Here is an 18,580-nt window from a genome sequence, read left to right as displayed (position 1 = left end):
CTGACACTAGAAGACTACACTGGATTCAGGGTAGATTTGAGCTTAGTGGCCTGTGTTGGAGCTAGAAGAAACTTTTCTATTGATCTCCTCTTGGGGCAGCCAGGATCCAGTTTGGACTTGTCTCCTCCTGTTTAGACAAATGAGGTTTTGTTTAGGATATTTTTCTCTGAATATGAAGAAATACATTTACTGGTATGGCAGTAATGAAACTTATACAAAAATGCTGCAGGTTGGCAGATATTTTTACTTTTTTGGCTTGAACATTTTTTGTCGTGCTGCTTGGCAGAAAGAAAGTGACATACAAATGAAAAAGTGGCTGCATTTCAACTGAAAATTAAATTATATTTGCACACCGTTACAGATTTTATGGATATTCTTTCATGTGACTCAGTCTATATGTATTAACATGATTAATAAGGTTGTTTGCCTGTAAAAGTGTGAAGAGGTTTTAGTTTTGCTGATTTGACATTAGGGAAAAAAAATGGCTATGAACATATTTATCCCTGATGATAATGAGAGTTGATAGGACAATATTAAACTGATAAACTTGCCATTACAAACAAACAACCCCCCCCCCCCCGATTACACAAGGCTTTCATCAAATTAATAAGTGTGGTGAGGTCTTGTAGAGAATTTGCATTGCTGAAAAAAAATAGTGGTTCAAGAAGCACTCTTGGCAAATAAGATTATCTTGAAGAAAAATAAAAAATATAATTTAAAAATTGCTGTTTGTTTCCACATCAGTAGATGCATCAGCAGCATGGGGGAAACTGATCCAAAGAATGAGTCTTGAAATGCCTGTTTAACATATCTGAGAATAGTAATGGAACAGCAGAGAATAGGAAATCTCTTGCACCAGCTACTCATTCTGAGACCAATATGAGAAGTTGTTGAACTGCTACCTCTTGCTCTGATCTGTATGGCTGAATGTCAGATGGAAATAGACAACTGCTTTTTGTTTGTTGGGTTTTTTTAAAAAGTTCTTTTAATTTGTGCTTGTTACTGGTTAAATTAGTAGAAACTGTTTTGGAAAATATATTTGCTTTGGACCATGAATTAATATAATAAAGGGGGAAGAGTAGAACTGACTGTCTGAGATTTTAATCAGACCTCAGAAGTCTGCTGGAAGAGTCACGCATGTGAATAAGGATGATCTGTTTTTGTGCAGTTAAGTCAATTTCCGAAACCCTTTCAACAAAGCCCTTCATCAAAGATTTTTAAAAAATAAGATGAGTACAAAAGTCTTCTGATCTGCCAGTAATCCAATAGGAGTACAGCACAAAAGACATAAGTAGCTGTTTATTAAAGGAAGAATTGTACTTCTAGAAGGTTCAGAACAATCAGAATTTAAATGGAATTTGAAATGTTGCAGAAAGATTTAATCGTACTAAATGATGTGAAGATGGAAAGCCTCTGAGATTCAATGTCAGCAGATGCAATGGAGTATGCAAGGGGAAGAACCATCGTGTTTCTCCTTATGAGGAAAGAGAACTTTCAGACATGGTGCATAGCTCTTTGAAATGAAACATAGTATTTACTAAAATAATTTCTTTTTAAAAAAGGGACTTGGAGTTGAGCATTTATTCTTAGTAGAATCCTGATTACCTGGTTCAAATTAACAACACATTCAGTCCAAGGGTGGAGGAAGGTTTTGATCTGAGATACAGGATGTCCTATGTAAGGAAGAAGGTATTTTCTAGCTTCAAACAGAGATGACAGTAGTTAAACAATAAGCATGTGGATTTATAAAACAGCAGAAGTTGTGGAGGAGATGAATAGGAAATACACCTACCTTGTATTAAGGAAACAGGAACAATGGCGATGTTCCACAGCGGGTTGAAAACCAGAGGAAGGTTTAGGGGGTTTTGTTTCACTTGTTTCCTCTACACTAATGTAGAATTTATTTAGGGAGAGATTGTACAGTATATGTGAATTCTGGCCATTAAGGGAGAATTGGTGGATTGATTATATTGGGAAAAAATGCTTTCATATCTTTTGTTATGCTCTTGGCTGCTATTAATGATTTCTGCAGGTTAGTTATATCTTGGACTTCACCTGGTATAATCTTTTTAATGTTCTGCAGTTTATTAATCAAGTTTCATACTTTTAATCTTAATGCTTTTTATTATCACTCAGAAAGAGAAAAAATTTTACTGGAGTTAAACAGAAAATCCAAATTAATTTGCTTAGTCTATATTTCAGAGTTAACAGAATTTGGCTCACTATGAAGAAAACATTGTTAATTTATCTTTGTATCCATGAATGTCTGAAGTCAAAGTATTATAGCCCATATAGTCTCTTTGAGTGTTACCTTCACAGTTTAATATCAATTGAATTATAGTATTTAAATGGATGTAACTGCCCTAATTCACCCAGTAGAATATTTATTGATATGTTCTGTGTAACTGAACTTAGACTATGTTATAGTATTGCATAGGCCTTTTTTTATTATTAATCATCCATATTTATCATAAGATCAGATCCTGTGCTCCCCAAACTCCTTGATTTCATGATCAAGAAATGAAATAGTTTTTCCTTTAGAAGTGTCATTTCAATACTGGAGCTGTGTGGAAAGATGATGCACAAAATGATGTCTTTTTGTGATATGATCAGGGTTTACAAATCTGATTAAGGATTTTATTTATTTGTGTTTTTCCTAATGGAAAGATAACTTGGAGAGAGACTCTGCATGTGCTGGGTCTAGATGGTCATGGGGAATTGCTCTGAGCTGTTATGTTATACTTTAATGGGAATTTCTGGAGCATGGACTTGCTCTCACCCTTGTTCTGGGCTTCAGCAACAGCTGGTGGGGCAGTGTGACATGAGAAGCAGGTGAGTTAAATGTGACCATTGCCTGCAGTCAGCAGGGCTGCTTTTTGGTTGTGTTGTTGGGACTCCAGCCAAGACTACCTGATTTGGCAAGGCACCAACACAACAGATGAGCCAAAGGAACAAAATCGATGTGCCTTGCACATGTGAAGAAATGCAGCCAGCCAAATAATTTCTTTCTTGGTGTGATTGAAAGGGATTGATACAACAGATATGAAGTGATGCTGTAGGTAGAGCTAGAGAGAGCACAGAAAGGGAAAAGTCACACTGTGTTTAAGAGGTGCCATGGTGTACTTACAGCAGAGACCAGACCAGTGACTTAGTTTTGACACATGAAAGACATAATGTAGATTTGGTCAGTCTCTCTGCTAATGTTGGGGTCTTTAGGACTTGGATTAAAACAAGAGTAACAATAAACAGTGCAAGTACGCATGATCTGACTGAAAACTCATTTCTGAAAACACGGTCTGTAATATCTAGCAGTCTAGTCTTGTAATCTCAAATAGGTATATGCTGTTCCTTTTGCAAAACATGTTAACACAAGTGGTGTCTCAGTTTGGAGAAAGAAAGTAGTGCTCCTCTGAAAATTTCATGTAAGATGCACAAAACTACTTGTTGCTTTTCTGATGTCAGGTGTTATAAAGTGAACCACAGAAGGCATCCACAATCCCTCTCTAGACTCCTATGCTGTTTGCAGAAAAATACTGTACATGTTAAACCTTGTGTTTTCTCTGAGTGTTCTAGACAGTTATCCAGAAATGTATGAATTTTTCTGCCTAGATCTGCTGCATAACTGAGAGGAAACTTTGACTGTTGTGGCCTTTGTGTACTTTTCTGGACCTGATACTGAGTTTTAAATTTCTTAGTTTTGTTTGTTCCAGGATTATTTTCTAAAGACATGATATCCTAAGTAATTGTTGATATTTGCAGTGCCCTAAGTTGGTAAACAATCTATTTAGCATCTGAAATTCAGCACATTTATCAAATGAGTTTTATTGCAGTCTAATTCTATGGTATTTATTTGGAAACATATTCTTTTTAATATCAGAGGAAAAGCAGTAAATTTATCTTCCAGAATACTTGGTTAGTTCTGTTTATAGCACTTTGATTACAGTAAGCACAATATGCCTCTATGTTCTGCAGTATGAAGAGGTATTAAAGTAAGTTTTCAAATTTAAAATTATTATTCTTTTTGGCACTTATGCATAACCTTCTGCAGCTGTCTTCACACACAGCACAGTTTTTCATCTTGTGTCCTGATCTGAGGAGAAACAGATTTGCTACTATGTTTAGCATTTTCCCAAATGAGTAGAATTAAACTAAAATAGGAAAGTACTGGCACTGAGACACAGCAATCACTGTCATAGCTAGCAACTGAAAACAAGTGAAAGGGTGATAATTTGAAGAATATTCTGATCATAAATGTATGCAATAACAATAGGAGATTCATAATGAACTTGCATCTAAATAATGGATTTTTTTTTTTTTTTTAGTATCAGGGGATATAAGTGAAGAAAATGATAGATAGCTTTTTGTACATGGCTACCTTTACATTTTTATAAAATATACTTGGAATTTAGTCTGCAAAACTTTTTTTTTATTATCTATATTTAATAAAATAAAGTAGTTTGAAGATTTACTGTTTGCGGATTATGCTGTCTAACAGTTCTCTTTAACAATGAGGTGTTAATTGGCTTTTTATCAAGCATTTCCAGAGTCATGGTCATGCTTACTACAATTGAGAGCAGAAAACTAATCCTTCTTTTTATAGTAAAATAATGAATAGTATTCATAAAAACAATGAGAATAATAATGAAAATGTAGTATGTAGTATATATAATTTATTAAGCTCTGCAAAATGGCCTCCAAGCTGCAATGTATACAGGTATCTTATGAAAACATGCCTAGAGTGTAGATTAAATTACTTGGACTGATAATTTCTTAGCATTCATGTTCTATTGGACTAGTAGCCTTGATAAAATAGTGGCATAAACTCATTTTGCAGAAAGATATGGAATCAAAGTGGCAAAGGGTATTGGTTTAGTAAACAGAAAAAGGAAATGTCACCTAGCAGACTTTTCTCTCTGTGGACATTTCATTGATTTTAGTTGACTTCTGAAATTATATGACAGTGTTCTTTTATACTCTATAAATATTGTAAGGGTTGAAAAAGGCGAGATACATATTTTTCAAGTGTGATCGTGCCCTATACACTATAATTTGGCTTATTTTTCTAAACACATAAATACATGGGTCAGGTGTCTACTGGAATGTGGTGATAGCTACGAGGCCAAATCTCAGAACCCCAGAGTATTCAAAGTGTATTTAGAAAGCCCTAATTTATGAGGGAAATGTTTGGTTTATTTTCCAGTTTAGTAATATTTTGTATAGATTTAGAATACATTGAGTGCATTCTTTCCTAAAAGCAGGCCATCCTTTTCAAGTTACTTCTTCTTTAATATCTGTTGCTGTGAGAAATCATTAGGAGGCAAGACTGGGTTTTTGGGAGTTTTGGGTTTGGGCTTTTTTTGTTGTTGTTTTTTGTACTATAAATCCCCATCAGACTGTGTCTATTCTCATCCACCTTGAGAGGCTTTTCTCAAAAAAATTTTTGATCCTTCCATGGCATCTTTGCCCTGTATTACAGTTTCTCAGCAGATAATGAAGCATTTCGGACATCCTGTAGAGAAGTAGAGATGACCCATTCCTGAATTCACACCATGAGATATACATTGCTGTTTTCCCACAGACTAATGAATAACACAACATTCCACCAGTTTGTGCTGCCCTCTACACCTTTGCATAATGTGGAATTTCTTTAATATCATTTGTGCAATCCTTCACTGAAATATTTTGGTTCTTGCACAAGCAAAACATGTTCTGAGCCTCTTCTCCTGCCATAATTTCAGTACTTACTTTCTGGAGGGACTATATTCAGTGTTTTAGCAACAGTTCTTTCCTCAGCATTTTTATTCTGTTAGTGCTACATTCAGTCAGGTGTCTGCGACGTTGAAATTGCCCAAACCTTTTTGCAGTCAACTGTTTGACAACATGTTTTATTTCTTTTATTCACAATCTTGTATTTGAAGAAAGATTGATGCCTCTGCAGATACCATGCAGCAAAATGAGATTATAACATCCTAATTCTGTTCTGCATTCAAGAACAAACTGCTGCTCCAAGAAAGCAGGGTTCTATCATGTTGTAGCAGTGACTTGGGAAGATAAGCACCATCACGCCTTCCTCTTTCTTTCTCTTGCTTTGTACACCCAGCACAATGCCATATTTGATGGAATATTCCTTGGATCACTTGGCTGTCTTGGCAGTGTCCCCTCCTTTGTGCCACCCCCTCTCCTCACTGCAGTGGCAGTACAAGAAGCAGAAAAGGTCTTGATGCCATGTAAGTGCTGCTTGGCAAAAACAAAGTAAAATCTGTATTATCAACAGTGCTTCCAGGCCAAATCGAACCTGTAGTGCTGTACAAGCCTCTGGGAAGAAAGTTAACTCTACCTCAGCCTAAATCATCGCGGAGTCCAAACCTAAGAGTCTCAAGCATCCCAGAAATTACAGGGTGCTCTTTTCCAAGGATGCAGTGGCCTTGATAATGCAGGGCACTGATTTCCAAGCACCGTGTCCTGCTGGAAGGATTAATCAGAGTTTTGCTGAAATGAGGCAGTGCAAGGGAAAAACCTTAGCCCTACATGCTTTTCTCCAATCTCTAAGGATAGTTATGGTCTACATTTTATGAGACGATTGTTGCATGGAATGTGGAATTTAAGTGCCTGCAGAACTGTGCCAAGCAGGGGGGTCCGTTCCTTGCCTGCCTGAGCAAGATCCAGCTGGGTGCTTGACTGCTTTTAGCAAGGAGAGGTGCACTGTGGGCTTTAAGTCTTTGGAAACTCTCTGAGGCAGAATCTTTCTTCAAGCTCTCACTAGTCCAAGCGAGTTCTGCTTTGCCTCTTAGACAAAACCTAGTGCCAAAGCTCACTGCAAAAATCTTTCCTGCTGTGGTTGAGGCACGATGTTACAGGCCTCATTCCTGTATTTGCTTGTGCATGCTTTCCAGAAGACATTTTTGTAATAGTCTTGGCTATGGGACCTTGGTATTTTTCTTTTTCCACTGTGTATTGTACTATTTTATTCTAAGTTTAAAAGGAAAAATTCAAAAGGTAGCAACAGTGTAAAACTGCGCTGACAAAAAGAACAATGTAACAAAAATTTGAGGTACCATAGGAAATGCCATATTGTTTTTAAAACCATTTTGTTAAATTAAGACCTTGCTTTGATAAAATAAGTGTTGCTGATACTTAAAACCATATTTTTTAGAAGCAGATACTTTTGCTAACAGTAATGTTAAATATGTACTAATATCATATTCAGTGCTGCAGGCTGTATTCTGGGATGTGTTAAAATTTTATTTTCAGCTAATGTACCTAAACATGAATCTGCTAGTAGATAGTAAAACTCTTCAGTAGAATATAATAAAGAAAACTTCCATGACTTTTCCCCTAACAGAGATAATGTGAGTTCTGGCTTTTTTATAAGTTTGGATCTTTCAGAAGATCTATAGTAGTACAGAAGTAGTGCGTAGGTGGCCAGAAATGGTGTAGCTCTTTCTTTTGCAGTTGTTTTAAATATCTGCAATATTGATGCACATGTGTCTTGTTTCTTTTTCCAATTCTGTTAGAGCAATATAAGTACTTTGGAAGATTATAATTATTACCTTCTATGTGAGGAAAATGGGATCACACTCTACTTTTTTTGTCCTCGGTTTTTGTGTTTATTTATAAATACAACAATTAGTAGTGGCAGAGTGCAAGTTTATCATACAGGTTATACTCTTTAGAACTTCTGAACTCTACAAAGTCTAAAAAATTTCTGCACTATTGCTGCTATTACCTGATAACTAGAGGTCCAGTTTTTTTTATTTTTAGAGTAAGTGTTGTGACTATACCACCAGATTTCCAAAAGTTTTCTTGTCATGTGGCTTGTGATTTTCTAGGTTTTTTTTTTTTAATTTTTTCTTTCAATAATAGTGCTCCAAATTAGTAAACTTCGCATACTAAATGTTTCCATGCTAGAAGGATGTAAAAATAGAGTTGTTCTGCTACAGTTGTATAACAAGCTGGTTAGTTTACTTTTCAAGGGTTCAGTCTATTAATTTGAATTTCTTCTCTAGGATGTTTATCAGAACAACCCAGATCTTGATCTTTCTTCTTCAAATATGACATTGAGACTTAAGTAAACTCATGAGATTTCCTGGGCACAGCTTGAAGCTTGTCTCCTGGACATGGATTTGGGTACAGTTTTAGCTATTAGGGTCAGTTTCGTGCAGGTCAGACTGAGTTACAGTAGTTATTTCGCTAAGTGGTAACCATATTCTTTCCTCCCCCAGTTAATACCAGAATTGCTGCTGCTGTAGCTGATGTGGGGCAAAAGATGTATGGATAGGGAGTGTCCTTTCTTTTTCCTCTGGATGTCTGTTGTGCTTTCTTTTTCATCTCTCCAAGATCAAGAGCTCTGCAATAATGCTCTAAATTGATATTTCTCTAAAATTACAACATTTCATAGCTGCTTCTCAAATGAAAAGGAATGACCTGATAGGATCTTCAGTAAAAAGAGCTGAAAGATTCAGAAAACAATTAAATGGACTTCTGTGCAGGGAGCTATTCAAATTTCTATGCAATGTTTTTGGATACATTAATTTCTTTATGCAGCAATTCAGGAAATGTTATTGAAAATACCACACATGACAAAGAAAAATGGAGTTTCATTATTTGAATGTAATTATCTCACACTATGTGAAACAGCCTCTTCTTGTCATGAGCGGAATAGAAGCGTTAAGCCTTTTATAACATCTCTTTTGATGTTTTTCTAGGATGGAATAAAAGATGAATGCTCAGTGCTGAAGCTGCAGCTGAAGGAGAGAGATGAACTCATAGCCCAGCTTCGTGAGGAGCTGGTAAGCAGGAGAAGCAATGGGGTTTTTTTCTGGGTGGTTTTGGGTTAATTTCTCTGATAATGTCACTCCAAGGCCAGATATTAAAGAAATACAATTTCACACCTGCAGCAGAATTACTAGCCTAAGGCTATGTTAATCATTCAGAAACACATGATATCACTGACTGTACTTTTCTAGGGATTTGGCAGCCTCTGAAGTGGTTACTGTCTAGGTTCACTGCTTGTAAAAGTTGCTTTGAAGACATTGTGTTGACATTTGTCTGATCAGAGGGAGAAAAGCACAGCACTGTATGCATATGCCAGAAATCTTGAAGGGCCATGCACATGCCTGATAAATTGTCAGTACTTCTCCCGTGAGCTGCTTTTCACATCTATGAGATTCTTCAGTAGAAAAGGAAATAAGTTTTTTTTTCCTCTCCATAATAGATGTTTTTTGCATAAATTAATAAATATTCTTATAAGTGCTGAACCTTTACTTAGCACATGAGCTACTAATGCTTGGCTACTACTGCTTTAAGGGTTGATAAAATACTTTCCAGTGACTGAAGCAAAATACATGATTCAGCAATTGAAGAAAAAACCTTAACAGGTGAAAATGCATTTTATTATTATGCTCAGGCTGTGGTGACAGAATTTTAAGATTGCTTTTTTGATGGAATGTGGTTAAAGCATGGATGTCTTCAGTATTTTAAAATAAATGAGAGGGAGTTTTCACCTCCTCTATCACTGCATGCAAATCCTGTAGGGTCACCACCTTCAGGAGGACATTCAGCACATAAATTCTTTCCATGAAAACTGCAGCTGTGTGCACACCTAGGATTTTGTCTAAGCACCCTTTCAGACAAGGGTTTGTTTCCTGAATTAGATCTTAATTTGCTGATCTACTTCAGTGGAGTTTTATGCCTTTCTGTCTTGTGTCTCATGCCTAGCTCAGAACTCAAACAGAATTAATTCAGGTCTTGCTATTACTGTATTACTGCATTTTTTTATACTCACTAAAAGCAGGAGTACACTTTTATGCCAAATAACTTGAGTTTCAAGTTGCATGGGAAAAATGTTATCCTGCCCAAGACTGAAACATTTCTTTGCTATATTAACATCTGCAAAATAAATACACATCATTAATATTCTTTGTTTTTTATTTTGCTACATTAAGAAATGATGTATTGTGTGATTATTATCTAAAAATTAAATGAAAAATTGTGACACAAGGTGCGTCAAACTTCTCCACAGTCCTGGAGCATTAATTTTATATCTGTCTAGTTCAGAACATATGCTATTTAACTGGTGGACATTTTTGTCATTGTAAAATTACCATGTATTGATGCAGGGAGCTGTAGCTCATTTGCTGTTAACTGTTGTCAAAATTCATCTGTGTATACATCATTTGATGAGAAAAAGACCCACAGGGAACCATCATAATAGAAAAAAAGTACAAGTTCTCAGGGCCTTTCTGTATGATTGAAAGTATCGTGGATTCAATCAATGATTAATTGACTTCAGTTTTGACAGTCTTAAGACTTGTAAAGGAAAGGAGGTGGGATACTTGAGACCATGTTTAGTCGTTTGAAATTAAGCTTTGAAAGGACTCAGTAGATCTGATTTACTCCTTATTGAACTGACTAAAGCCAGGTTGGGAGGAGAACATAATAGAACTATTTTAGTTTATGAAACCTAGAAAAAAAGTGGGAATACCATAGGGAAAAAAAGTGTTTGTTTTTTGTGGTGTAGTTGTGGTGGTTTTTTTCGTTTGTTTTTTGGGTTTTCTTTTGTGTGTTGTTTTTTTTTTGAGTTGTCTAAGTACAGTCATAGATGTACTTCTAAAATACCTACTGTATCTTCTGCAATACTGCACATCCAGTGCCCTTTTACTGGAGCTGCCCTGGGTCCTGCCACCATGGCATTGATGAAGTTGGCTCCTGATTATGTGAGATACTCTTAGAAACTTTTTTCAGTGTGCTCTCGAGGGAAAGTAAGCTGTCTTTTCGAGCTGTAAATTAATTAAATTTGTAATGGTTGCCAGGAAATTCTGATTATGTTTTCTTAGCTTGTATAAAACTCACCAAAAATTGATGTGAAACATGCATATTCTGCAAATGCTGCATTTACTTGAATGTTTTTGAGACTGTAAACATTTGGAAAGTAAATGTTTACAAAAGTTAAGAGCAGTAATTTTTGGCTAATGAAACTGCATGTATTTTCACATAGCTGCAATTTATTACAGACATAGCACATAGAAAACTAAAACTTTTGTTCTTGTATCTTGGGGCAGACCATGTTCCATTTCTCATTCCTAATATGGAAATAGAAAATTTGTAAATGCAGCTTGCCTGCCTTGAAATCATGGCATTCTGATGCTAATTCACAAATAGCACATAAAAATTTATTTGAGTAGGAATCAGTTTTATGCTTCTTGAGAAGTACATGAAAATTTGTACTTTCCAGCATTCAAGTTGAATGTTTGCATGTAGGTTTAAAACCTTTACTTAGCTGGTTTTACTGCAAAATTCTTCAACTAACCCAAAGTGAACTTTGGGCAAATTTTGGCTCTCTGGGAATTTTTGCTTCTTGCTTTCCCCTAGAAATTCTAGGCTTTTTGAGTAGTTTTCCCCTCTGATTTTTTTTCCCCGTAATTTTTAAATACTTTTAAAAAAGCATTTCTACCTCATTTGAGCCTATTATGAAGGAAACCTTGAGCTGAGGAAAATGTGAAGAGAGTGTGAGCTGATGAAGCTTCAGAACTTGCAATTGTTACATAGTTTTTTAAGGGGGAAAAGGCTACATACTAGAGAAATGAAAATAGGGGTTTGGATGCTCAGTTGCAATACCCAGGTAGAAAGGATAAAATACAATGGTATTTTATGTAAAAATATATATTATATATATAGTATGTACATCATAGATATATATAATACATATGTTATTTATTTATTATATAAAATAAATGGTAGGAGCCATCACCTACCTCCTAATAAACCAAAAATAACACAGTCTTTTGCAGGTTTGTAGTTTGTTCTCTTTTTTAGTGATTAGTTTTTATTGACTACCTTTGTCACCAGAAGTGTGACTGTCTTTGGAGAAATAAAGATAGGTAGGTAGAGAAGTTGAATTAATTCTTCCATCTTCCATTATCTCCTGAAAAATGCCTGTTTCGGAAATGTCAGGTACACCAACCTGCTCTAAAGCTACCTGGAAATTGTAAACTTCAGCAGGAATTGAAAATTCGGGTTCAAACCACCACTTTTCTCAAAATACTCATTTGTGAGAATGTTCTCCAGGGAATCAAATTAAGCATATCCATTCTGCAGGGAATGTGCTCTTCTTTTCTCTTCTTTTTTTCACCACTAAAATAACCAAAATAAGGAAACATCTTCATTTTCATTGGCATGAAGATATTTGTAACCTCAGCTGTCTCATACCCAGGTCTGCCTGCAACTGCATCTTTCTGTATATTTTCCCAAATTAATCTTTTTGCACTGCAGTGTGAGCTTTTACAATGACTTTAAGCAGAAAATATTTTCATGCTATATTGGCAAAAATAACTGAGTGCTGTTTACAGTAACATTTATTCTATTGCTGTCATTGGTACAGCAACATTCACACTGAAAAATGAGAGTTAACACCATTATCCTTTCAACCTTGATTCCCTGTGTGACTTAAGTTGTGTTGTGCCGCTAAAATGAAAAATGTAGTGAGGCAGCTTGAGTAGATTCTGAGTGGAACTGGAGGCAAAGTTAGGTCAGGAAATTAATCCCCCTTATAGCCCAGCTGTTGGGAGTACTTTTCTGCCATGGAGGTAGCTCTTTGTCAAATGCTAGACTTTCTACATTTATAGAATAGTGAGGTACAGTGCTACCTAAGTGGATTTGAAGTTACTCCTTTCAGGCTAGTTATTCTGGAGTTAGCTCAACAAAACATGGCTGCCCAATTTTTATTTTTTAAACTTTTTTCCCTTGTCTTTTCAAATCATAAATAAGCTCTACCTCCCTGCCCAAAACTTAGGTTAAATGATTTTTGGTGAGGAGTGGCTTTTGTATTTGTTTGTTTAGTTGCTGTATCCTAAATACAGCGTATTCCTAGAGGGCAAAACTGATGATAAGCTTAGCTGTTTTCTGTAGGTTGATTTCAATAATGGGCAATTAGCCAATTGCTCAGTTTTCGAAGTATGGTGAGGATGAGTACTTTTTATTCAACTTTGAAGTGTAACAGAAAACCTCAGATGCATTTGAATCCTGCTGATGAACTGTTGATGAAAAACACTTACATTAAGTGTAAAAATCACCTCAAAATGTAGTTATGCCAATTCAGTTTCCTTGAATTTTACATTCTTAACATCACATCTTTGCCTTTGTCAGGCAAAGAATGAGATTGGGATAAAAATGTCATGAGCACATGGGGAAAATAATTTTTTGAGTTGTTTTTAAAAAGAGTAATTTTCATTAGTCAAGTCTACTTTTAAAATTTTAAAAACAGTTGTCCTTGAAATTTTAAAGACATTAGATCATTCCCATTTGAAAAGGATAGTAGTCCTTATTTTTGGAAAAAAATCTAGATTATTCTTCACACTGATTACCCATTCGCTTTACAATCTGCTGGTTTGTAGTCTTATTTCATGTTGGCTGTTTTTATGAGAGTGTGTTACAAGACACATGGATAATTTACATAAGAACCAGCATTTGTAAGTAGTTTCAAGTCCTCTTTCTTCACCATATTTAGGAAAAATTAGGAGGAGAAAAGAAATAGATGAGGTGTGTTTAAACATTATTAAAGGGTCAGGCATCTTCTCCCTTTTTTGCAGGAGAATTAATTGCATGTATTCCAGAAGAGGCTTATCTGAGCAGTAATTACTCTCTGAATCAGTTCCACAAGACAGACATAGACATGGAGTGTGAAAATAGCAATATCCTACAACCGACAATGGGGATTAAGCTCCAAATCCTGGTCTACACCAGTCCCTTGATGAAAAGCTGCCAGTCAGATAGGATCTTTAACATTCCTGGCCACTTGTAGAGGTGATTCTGCGTATGAGTTTAAGTTCCTACTACAAAGCATTGTCATATCATGGTGTTTGGCATAGATAAAAAAATATGTCACGAGCATAGAATGTGTTTCTGGTCGTACTGAGGCTCTGCTCTGGATTGTTTAATAAAAATAACACTGCAAAATGAACGACCTGAAATACAGATTTTGTCCAAAGTCTGCCTTGAGACACAGTGCCAAGGCCTGCTCTCCTTCAGTAATAATGCACTGTGTGTGCTTATTTGACAGTCTTTGGTGGGCTTTCTAGTATAAGCAGGCAGTTCTGATCTGGCCTTAGGCCAAAATCTAGGAAAACTTTATTTTTGATCTATCTGAAGGACAAAATATATGTCTCAATACCACCTTTCCTTTTTTTCTCTTAATTTTCTTTAACTGATTTTTGCTCAAGTGAAGATCTAAAGATAGCTGAACATGGATGAATTTTAGGACAAATGGAAATGACATCTTGGGGATGTGCAAGGAAGGCAGACACTGTGTGTTGCAGTTCAGCTTTGTAGATGTTTTCCTTTGCAGGATGAAAGTTGGCTAAAAAGTATTGAAATTCATTGTTGTTTTATTGTAGGTTTGTGATATTAGACAAATTCTCAAATAAATACTCAGGCTTGAGCTGACATGAAAATGACAGCTGTCAATATAAACTAATTAAATACTATTGCTTATGTGTGTTTATAAGACAACAGAGAAAAGTAATGTTGCTTAAAAACAAATACAAGCGTGCTGGAAAGTTTGTTTTGCTTCTGAAGATCGACAGTTTAATTTCTATGAATTAACACCTTCAGTATGTTGCTAAAGGCATATTGTGTGACATATTTTTATTATAATCATCTGATGAGAGATTGATAAATGCATTATCCTCAGCTCTGCACTACAGTGTGTAATGTATCAACTGGTAGTGTTGTTTCTTCAAATAATTAATTTTTTGCTTGGAGAAATATTTTTGCTCTTCACATTGTGGGGGTATCTGTCTGTGCAATTTGCTAAGGATCTGGTAGAAAAATAATGTTTTGTTTGGTTTCTCCTTTCGTGCCTCAATTTTACTGTCTTGTCCAGTTTTCTTTGCCATAGCTGGGCATAATTCACAGAAATGTCTGTACATACACACTAGTATAGCAACCATCACAAATGAAGAATCATCTGTGTTTTAATAACAAAATATAATTTTTCTTTGCATGCTAGTGACATTTTTTAAGGATGGGTGTAATGTAGTGTTTATCCTCAGTGAATATTTTTTCATTCACTCTTAGTATATTCCAGAATGTAAAGACATGAAATATTTTTGTCTGTAAATAACACATTGTTCACACATGAGAATTTTTAGGAAAAAAAAAAAAAAAGGAAAATACTTTGGTGTTAGGACTGAGAAACTGTTCTTAAGTCACCAAAAAGCTGGAGTATCTGTCCTTTCCTAAAAGAGTAAACAAAAAAGAAATTATTTGCATGGAAGTATTTCTTGCATCTCACTAATACTGCTCCTCAGAGACTGACTCCATAGATCCTCTCCAAGTTTTGTATATTTTTGTTTTTCCATTATTCAATTTCAGTTTGTTATTTGAAGTACACAAGATTTAAGAGATTCAAAAAAGAATCTGTTTTAAATTCTGTTTCAAAGTCTGAGCGCTTTCTCACTGAAGATACCTTCTGTACTTTGGCATCATGAATATTGTATGGTTGAAAGTATGCTCAAATATTTTCTCTGGTGCTCTGCCTTCTTTGAAACACATTCTTTAGTAATTTTAAGTTCTGTTTAGAGCTGGGGTATCTGTGGAGTTTGAGTAGAATTTCCATGGAAAAGTTCTGCTTCATACCTAGTTTGTCTATGTGAGCCTTTAGCTCTGAAATTGAGAAATTTGCCCCTTCCAGTTTTTGGAGGGCAAAAATGCCCTTTGCTATAGCTGTTTCTCATGGTTTGGAGAAGTGAATTAAATAGTATAAAGTACTACTGATCTTCTAGATTTGATATCTTACTGCATGCCCTTTCTTATCTCTTATTAGCCTAGGATGGGTGGGACTGATGCTGGGGCTGTAGAGCTGCTGAATAGATAAATGCCCCTTTTTCTTTTTCTTTTTTTTTTTTTTTTAAATTTTTTTTAAATCAAAATAGCAATCTTACAGCAAGAGGTAGGTTTTGGTCACAATGTCAAGCCTTTCTTCCATGCAGGTCTTTAATGCTCCCCTTGGATTCTTTCTTCTGCTGTTCTGATTTCCTGCATCTTTCTTCATCTTTTGAAATACTGTCCCCCTCTTTCTATAGAAACCACACACAGTCTGAACATCTTTAACTGTCCTGTGCATGTTTTATCAATTCTTTATGCAGAAGCTTACTGATGCCCACTTCTGGGTGGAAACTTTTTGCAAGCTTAGGTGTTTGTACCACTGTACAGCTGTAATACTTTTGACTCAGATGAGGTTTTGTCAGTATCCTGGAGCAACAAGAAGGGAATGAGTTCTGTAGCCAAGCTTTCAAAAATTACCTGCTGATTACTGCCGCGCTCCCGCCCCGGTTCCCTTTGTCTCAGCCCCGGCTAGCTCTTGTGGGGCGAGGGCGGGCGATTGAGGCACCCTCCGCCGCTCCCAGCTGGGGTTTGGAGAGTGCCTTTGTGGGTTCCGGGCAGCGCTGGCAAGCCTCGCGGTGGTAAATGAAGAGCGGATCCTGCTGGGGGCTAAGTCCAAGTTTATTGTAGCCCAACGGGGCTAAATATCTTAGAACGATGCCAGCCAACAGGAACAAGCACAAGGCGCTTGCACTGGCTTATAAACTGTAAGGGAGGGGTATCCAACGACCAATGGGGATAGGGATAGGGGGTGGCTCCGGGATGGGGGGATATGGTGGGGTCCAATGGGGGAAGGATATGGGGGGAGCCCCAGGTCCTCGCCCAATCACCCGGTGCCCTGAGTAGAAGCTTCTGGATGGATGGGAAGGGGCACCGAGTGATAGACAAGGCACCCGGGGGGGGTAAAATGCCTCTTTCAGGGTGATGGATAGATACTGGGAAGGCGGGAAGGGAGGACAAGGCGGGAAAACTGGGGATAAACCAAGTTGCACACGGGGGTACAAAGGAATAAACCGATACATAATACAGGGATAATAAAACATACAAATAACGCAACTCCACAGATTACCCTGTATTGAGGTTGGGTGTTTGGTGAGATAGGCAGTGGGCTGTACAAATGCCCATTGTTGCCCTGCAGAGAGGAGGCAGATGACTGAAGAGCTGTAATGCATTCTTGCCAAGTGGTAATAAAACTTCCCATGTGGATACAAAAGTATTTTGATTAAAATAAAATAAAACAATAGTGTATGGTCATTATCAAAAAATGAAATAAAATACCAATCTTACTGACTTTTAACCACATATTACAGTTAAATTATAAAGAGAAAATAAGGTGCTGGTTAATATTAAGTCAGCTTAATCTCACTTGTACATTTATTTGGTTTGTCTGTGTACTCAGTACTCAATTCTGACTGTTTTTTCATTAGATTGGTCTGTATGGCTAGGAAAATAAAAGCAGTGAACTGTTTCTTAATATTCTTTGTTGACTTCAGAATATAGAGTGAAAATATATCTTTTTTGGCTTGATATGTGAGTTTTTTTCCAGAGCTGTTCTTCATGAATAATTCAGTACCTTTGAAATGTAGTTAACGTATTTTAGCGTTTTCTGGTAATAATGGAAGACATTTATCTTACACTTCCCCATTTGACTTACAGATGATATTGTTTTTCTCCAAGGGAGCTCTTCTGATTTGCCAGAAGAGTAATAGAGTTTGCAGGCTATGATATTTATAAGAATTCACCGATTATTAACACAGGGATTTATAAAACCAGACTTTCTCCAAGTGTGATATTTGTGTTTCAGCTTACAAATGAGGGTTGCACTCAGTTATGCTAGTTGAGAAATAGGATGCTGTATTATTTTGACTTTAGGAAAAAAGTGGAGCTATTGTGCTGGTAGTATGGTGATGAGAAGGAATAAATATAAATTGTGTAAACTTGGACCTGTCTGGTAGGGCTGATTGCAGTGGAGCTCAGGTTAATAGGCTGGAAAAATAAAAAGTGGTGCAATTAAAGGGTGATCTAAAGCAGCTGAACATCTTGTGCTAATTTTTCAGCTGAACTGTGTGTTTATGATACTGCTTTCAAGAGCAGGGAGATGGGCTCTGAATTGAAGGGTGGTAGAGAGAGGACAGGATTTTTGAATTGTCCCCAAATATATACCTTCTAAGAAGACTGCAAACAGAGGCATGATTCAAAAATTGTTGTGCAAATAAATAGAAATTGCTGCGCAAATGATCCTTATTTAGCCAGTGTGAATAAGAAGGCTTTGACTATTGTCTGCAAGTTTTTAGAAGTCATCCTGTTGCATCTTCTTTAATTTATGGAAATGGGATTGAGTACTTAAGGGACAAAGATGTTTGTTTTCTTTTGTCCCTCCAGTTCAGAACCACTGGGGTGATGAAGCTATAGAGAAAAAGCTGATGAACCACAAGTAACTTAAGACATCTTCTCTAGTACTGTTTTGTCTATATTTGTCGAATCACAGTTACTAATGTATATCTGTTCGTCTTGACTTTAATCTAAAAATTCGTGGACCATTCTGCTTAGCAAAATTAAAGGAGTATCTAGGCAGAGAGCATTTTTCTCATATGTTATGCTGCATAAAACCAGATTTTTGTAATCACGTGAACAGATTGAGGGGGAGATATTGAGAAAACTACTACTTAAACTGCAAGGTGACAATTAAGTGGGAAGTGCA

The 18,580-nt window shown here is 36.3% G+C and overlaps 1 protein-coding gene across 8 annotated transcripts in view; it reads left to right on the top strand.

Moving 5' to 3' along the window:
* CCSER1 (coiled-coil serine rich protein 1) overlaps positions 1-18,580 on the top strand; it is a 641,644-nt gene that overhangs the window by 336,316 nt on the left and 286,748 nt on the right. For all 8 annotated transcript variants that reach the window (XR_014955187.1, XM_085579114.1, XM_085579113.1 and 5 more), the window contains one exon: positions 8,706-8,789. Coding sequence is in view for 7 of the 8 variants with exons in the window: in XM_085579114.1 (XP_085435240.1) it covers positions 8,706-8,789 (84 nt within the window). In the remaining variant the exon portion in view is untranslated. The remainder of the gene's footprint in view (positions 1-8,705; positions 8,790-18,580) is intronic.

Source organism: Lonchura striata, chromosome 4, assembly GCF_050655825.1.
Source record: "Lonchura striata isolate lonStrDom1 chromosome 4, ASM5065582v1, whole genome shotgun sequence".
Classification (NCBI taxonomy): Eukaryota; Metazoa; Chordata; class Aves; order Passeriformes; family Estrildidae; genus Lonchura; species Lonchura striata.
Note: the sequence above shows the minus strand (reverse complement) of the source record. Positions and strands in the feature narration are given on the sequence as shown.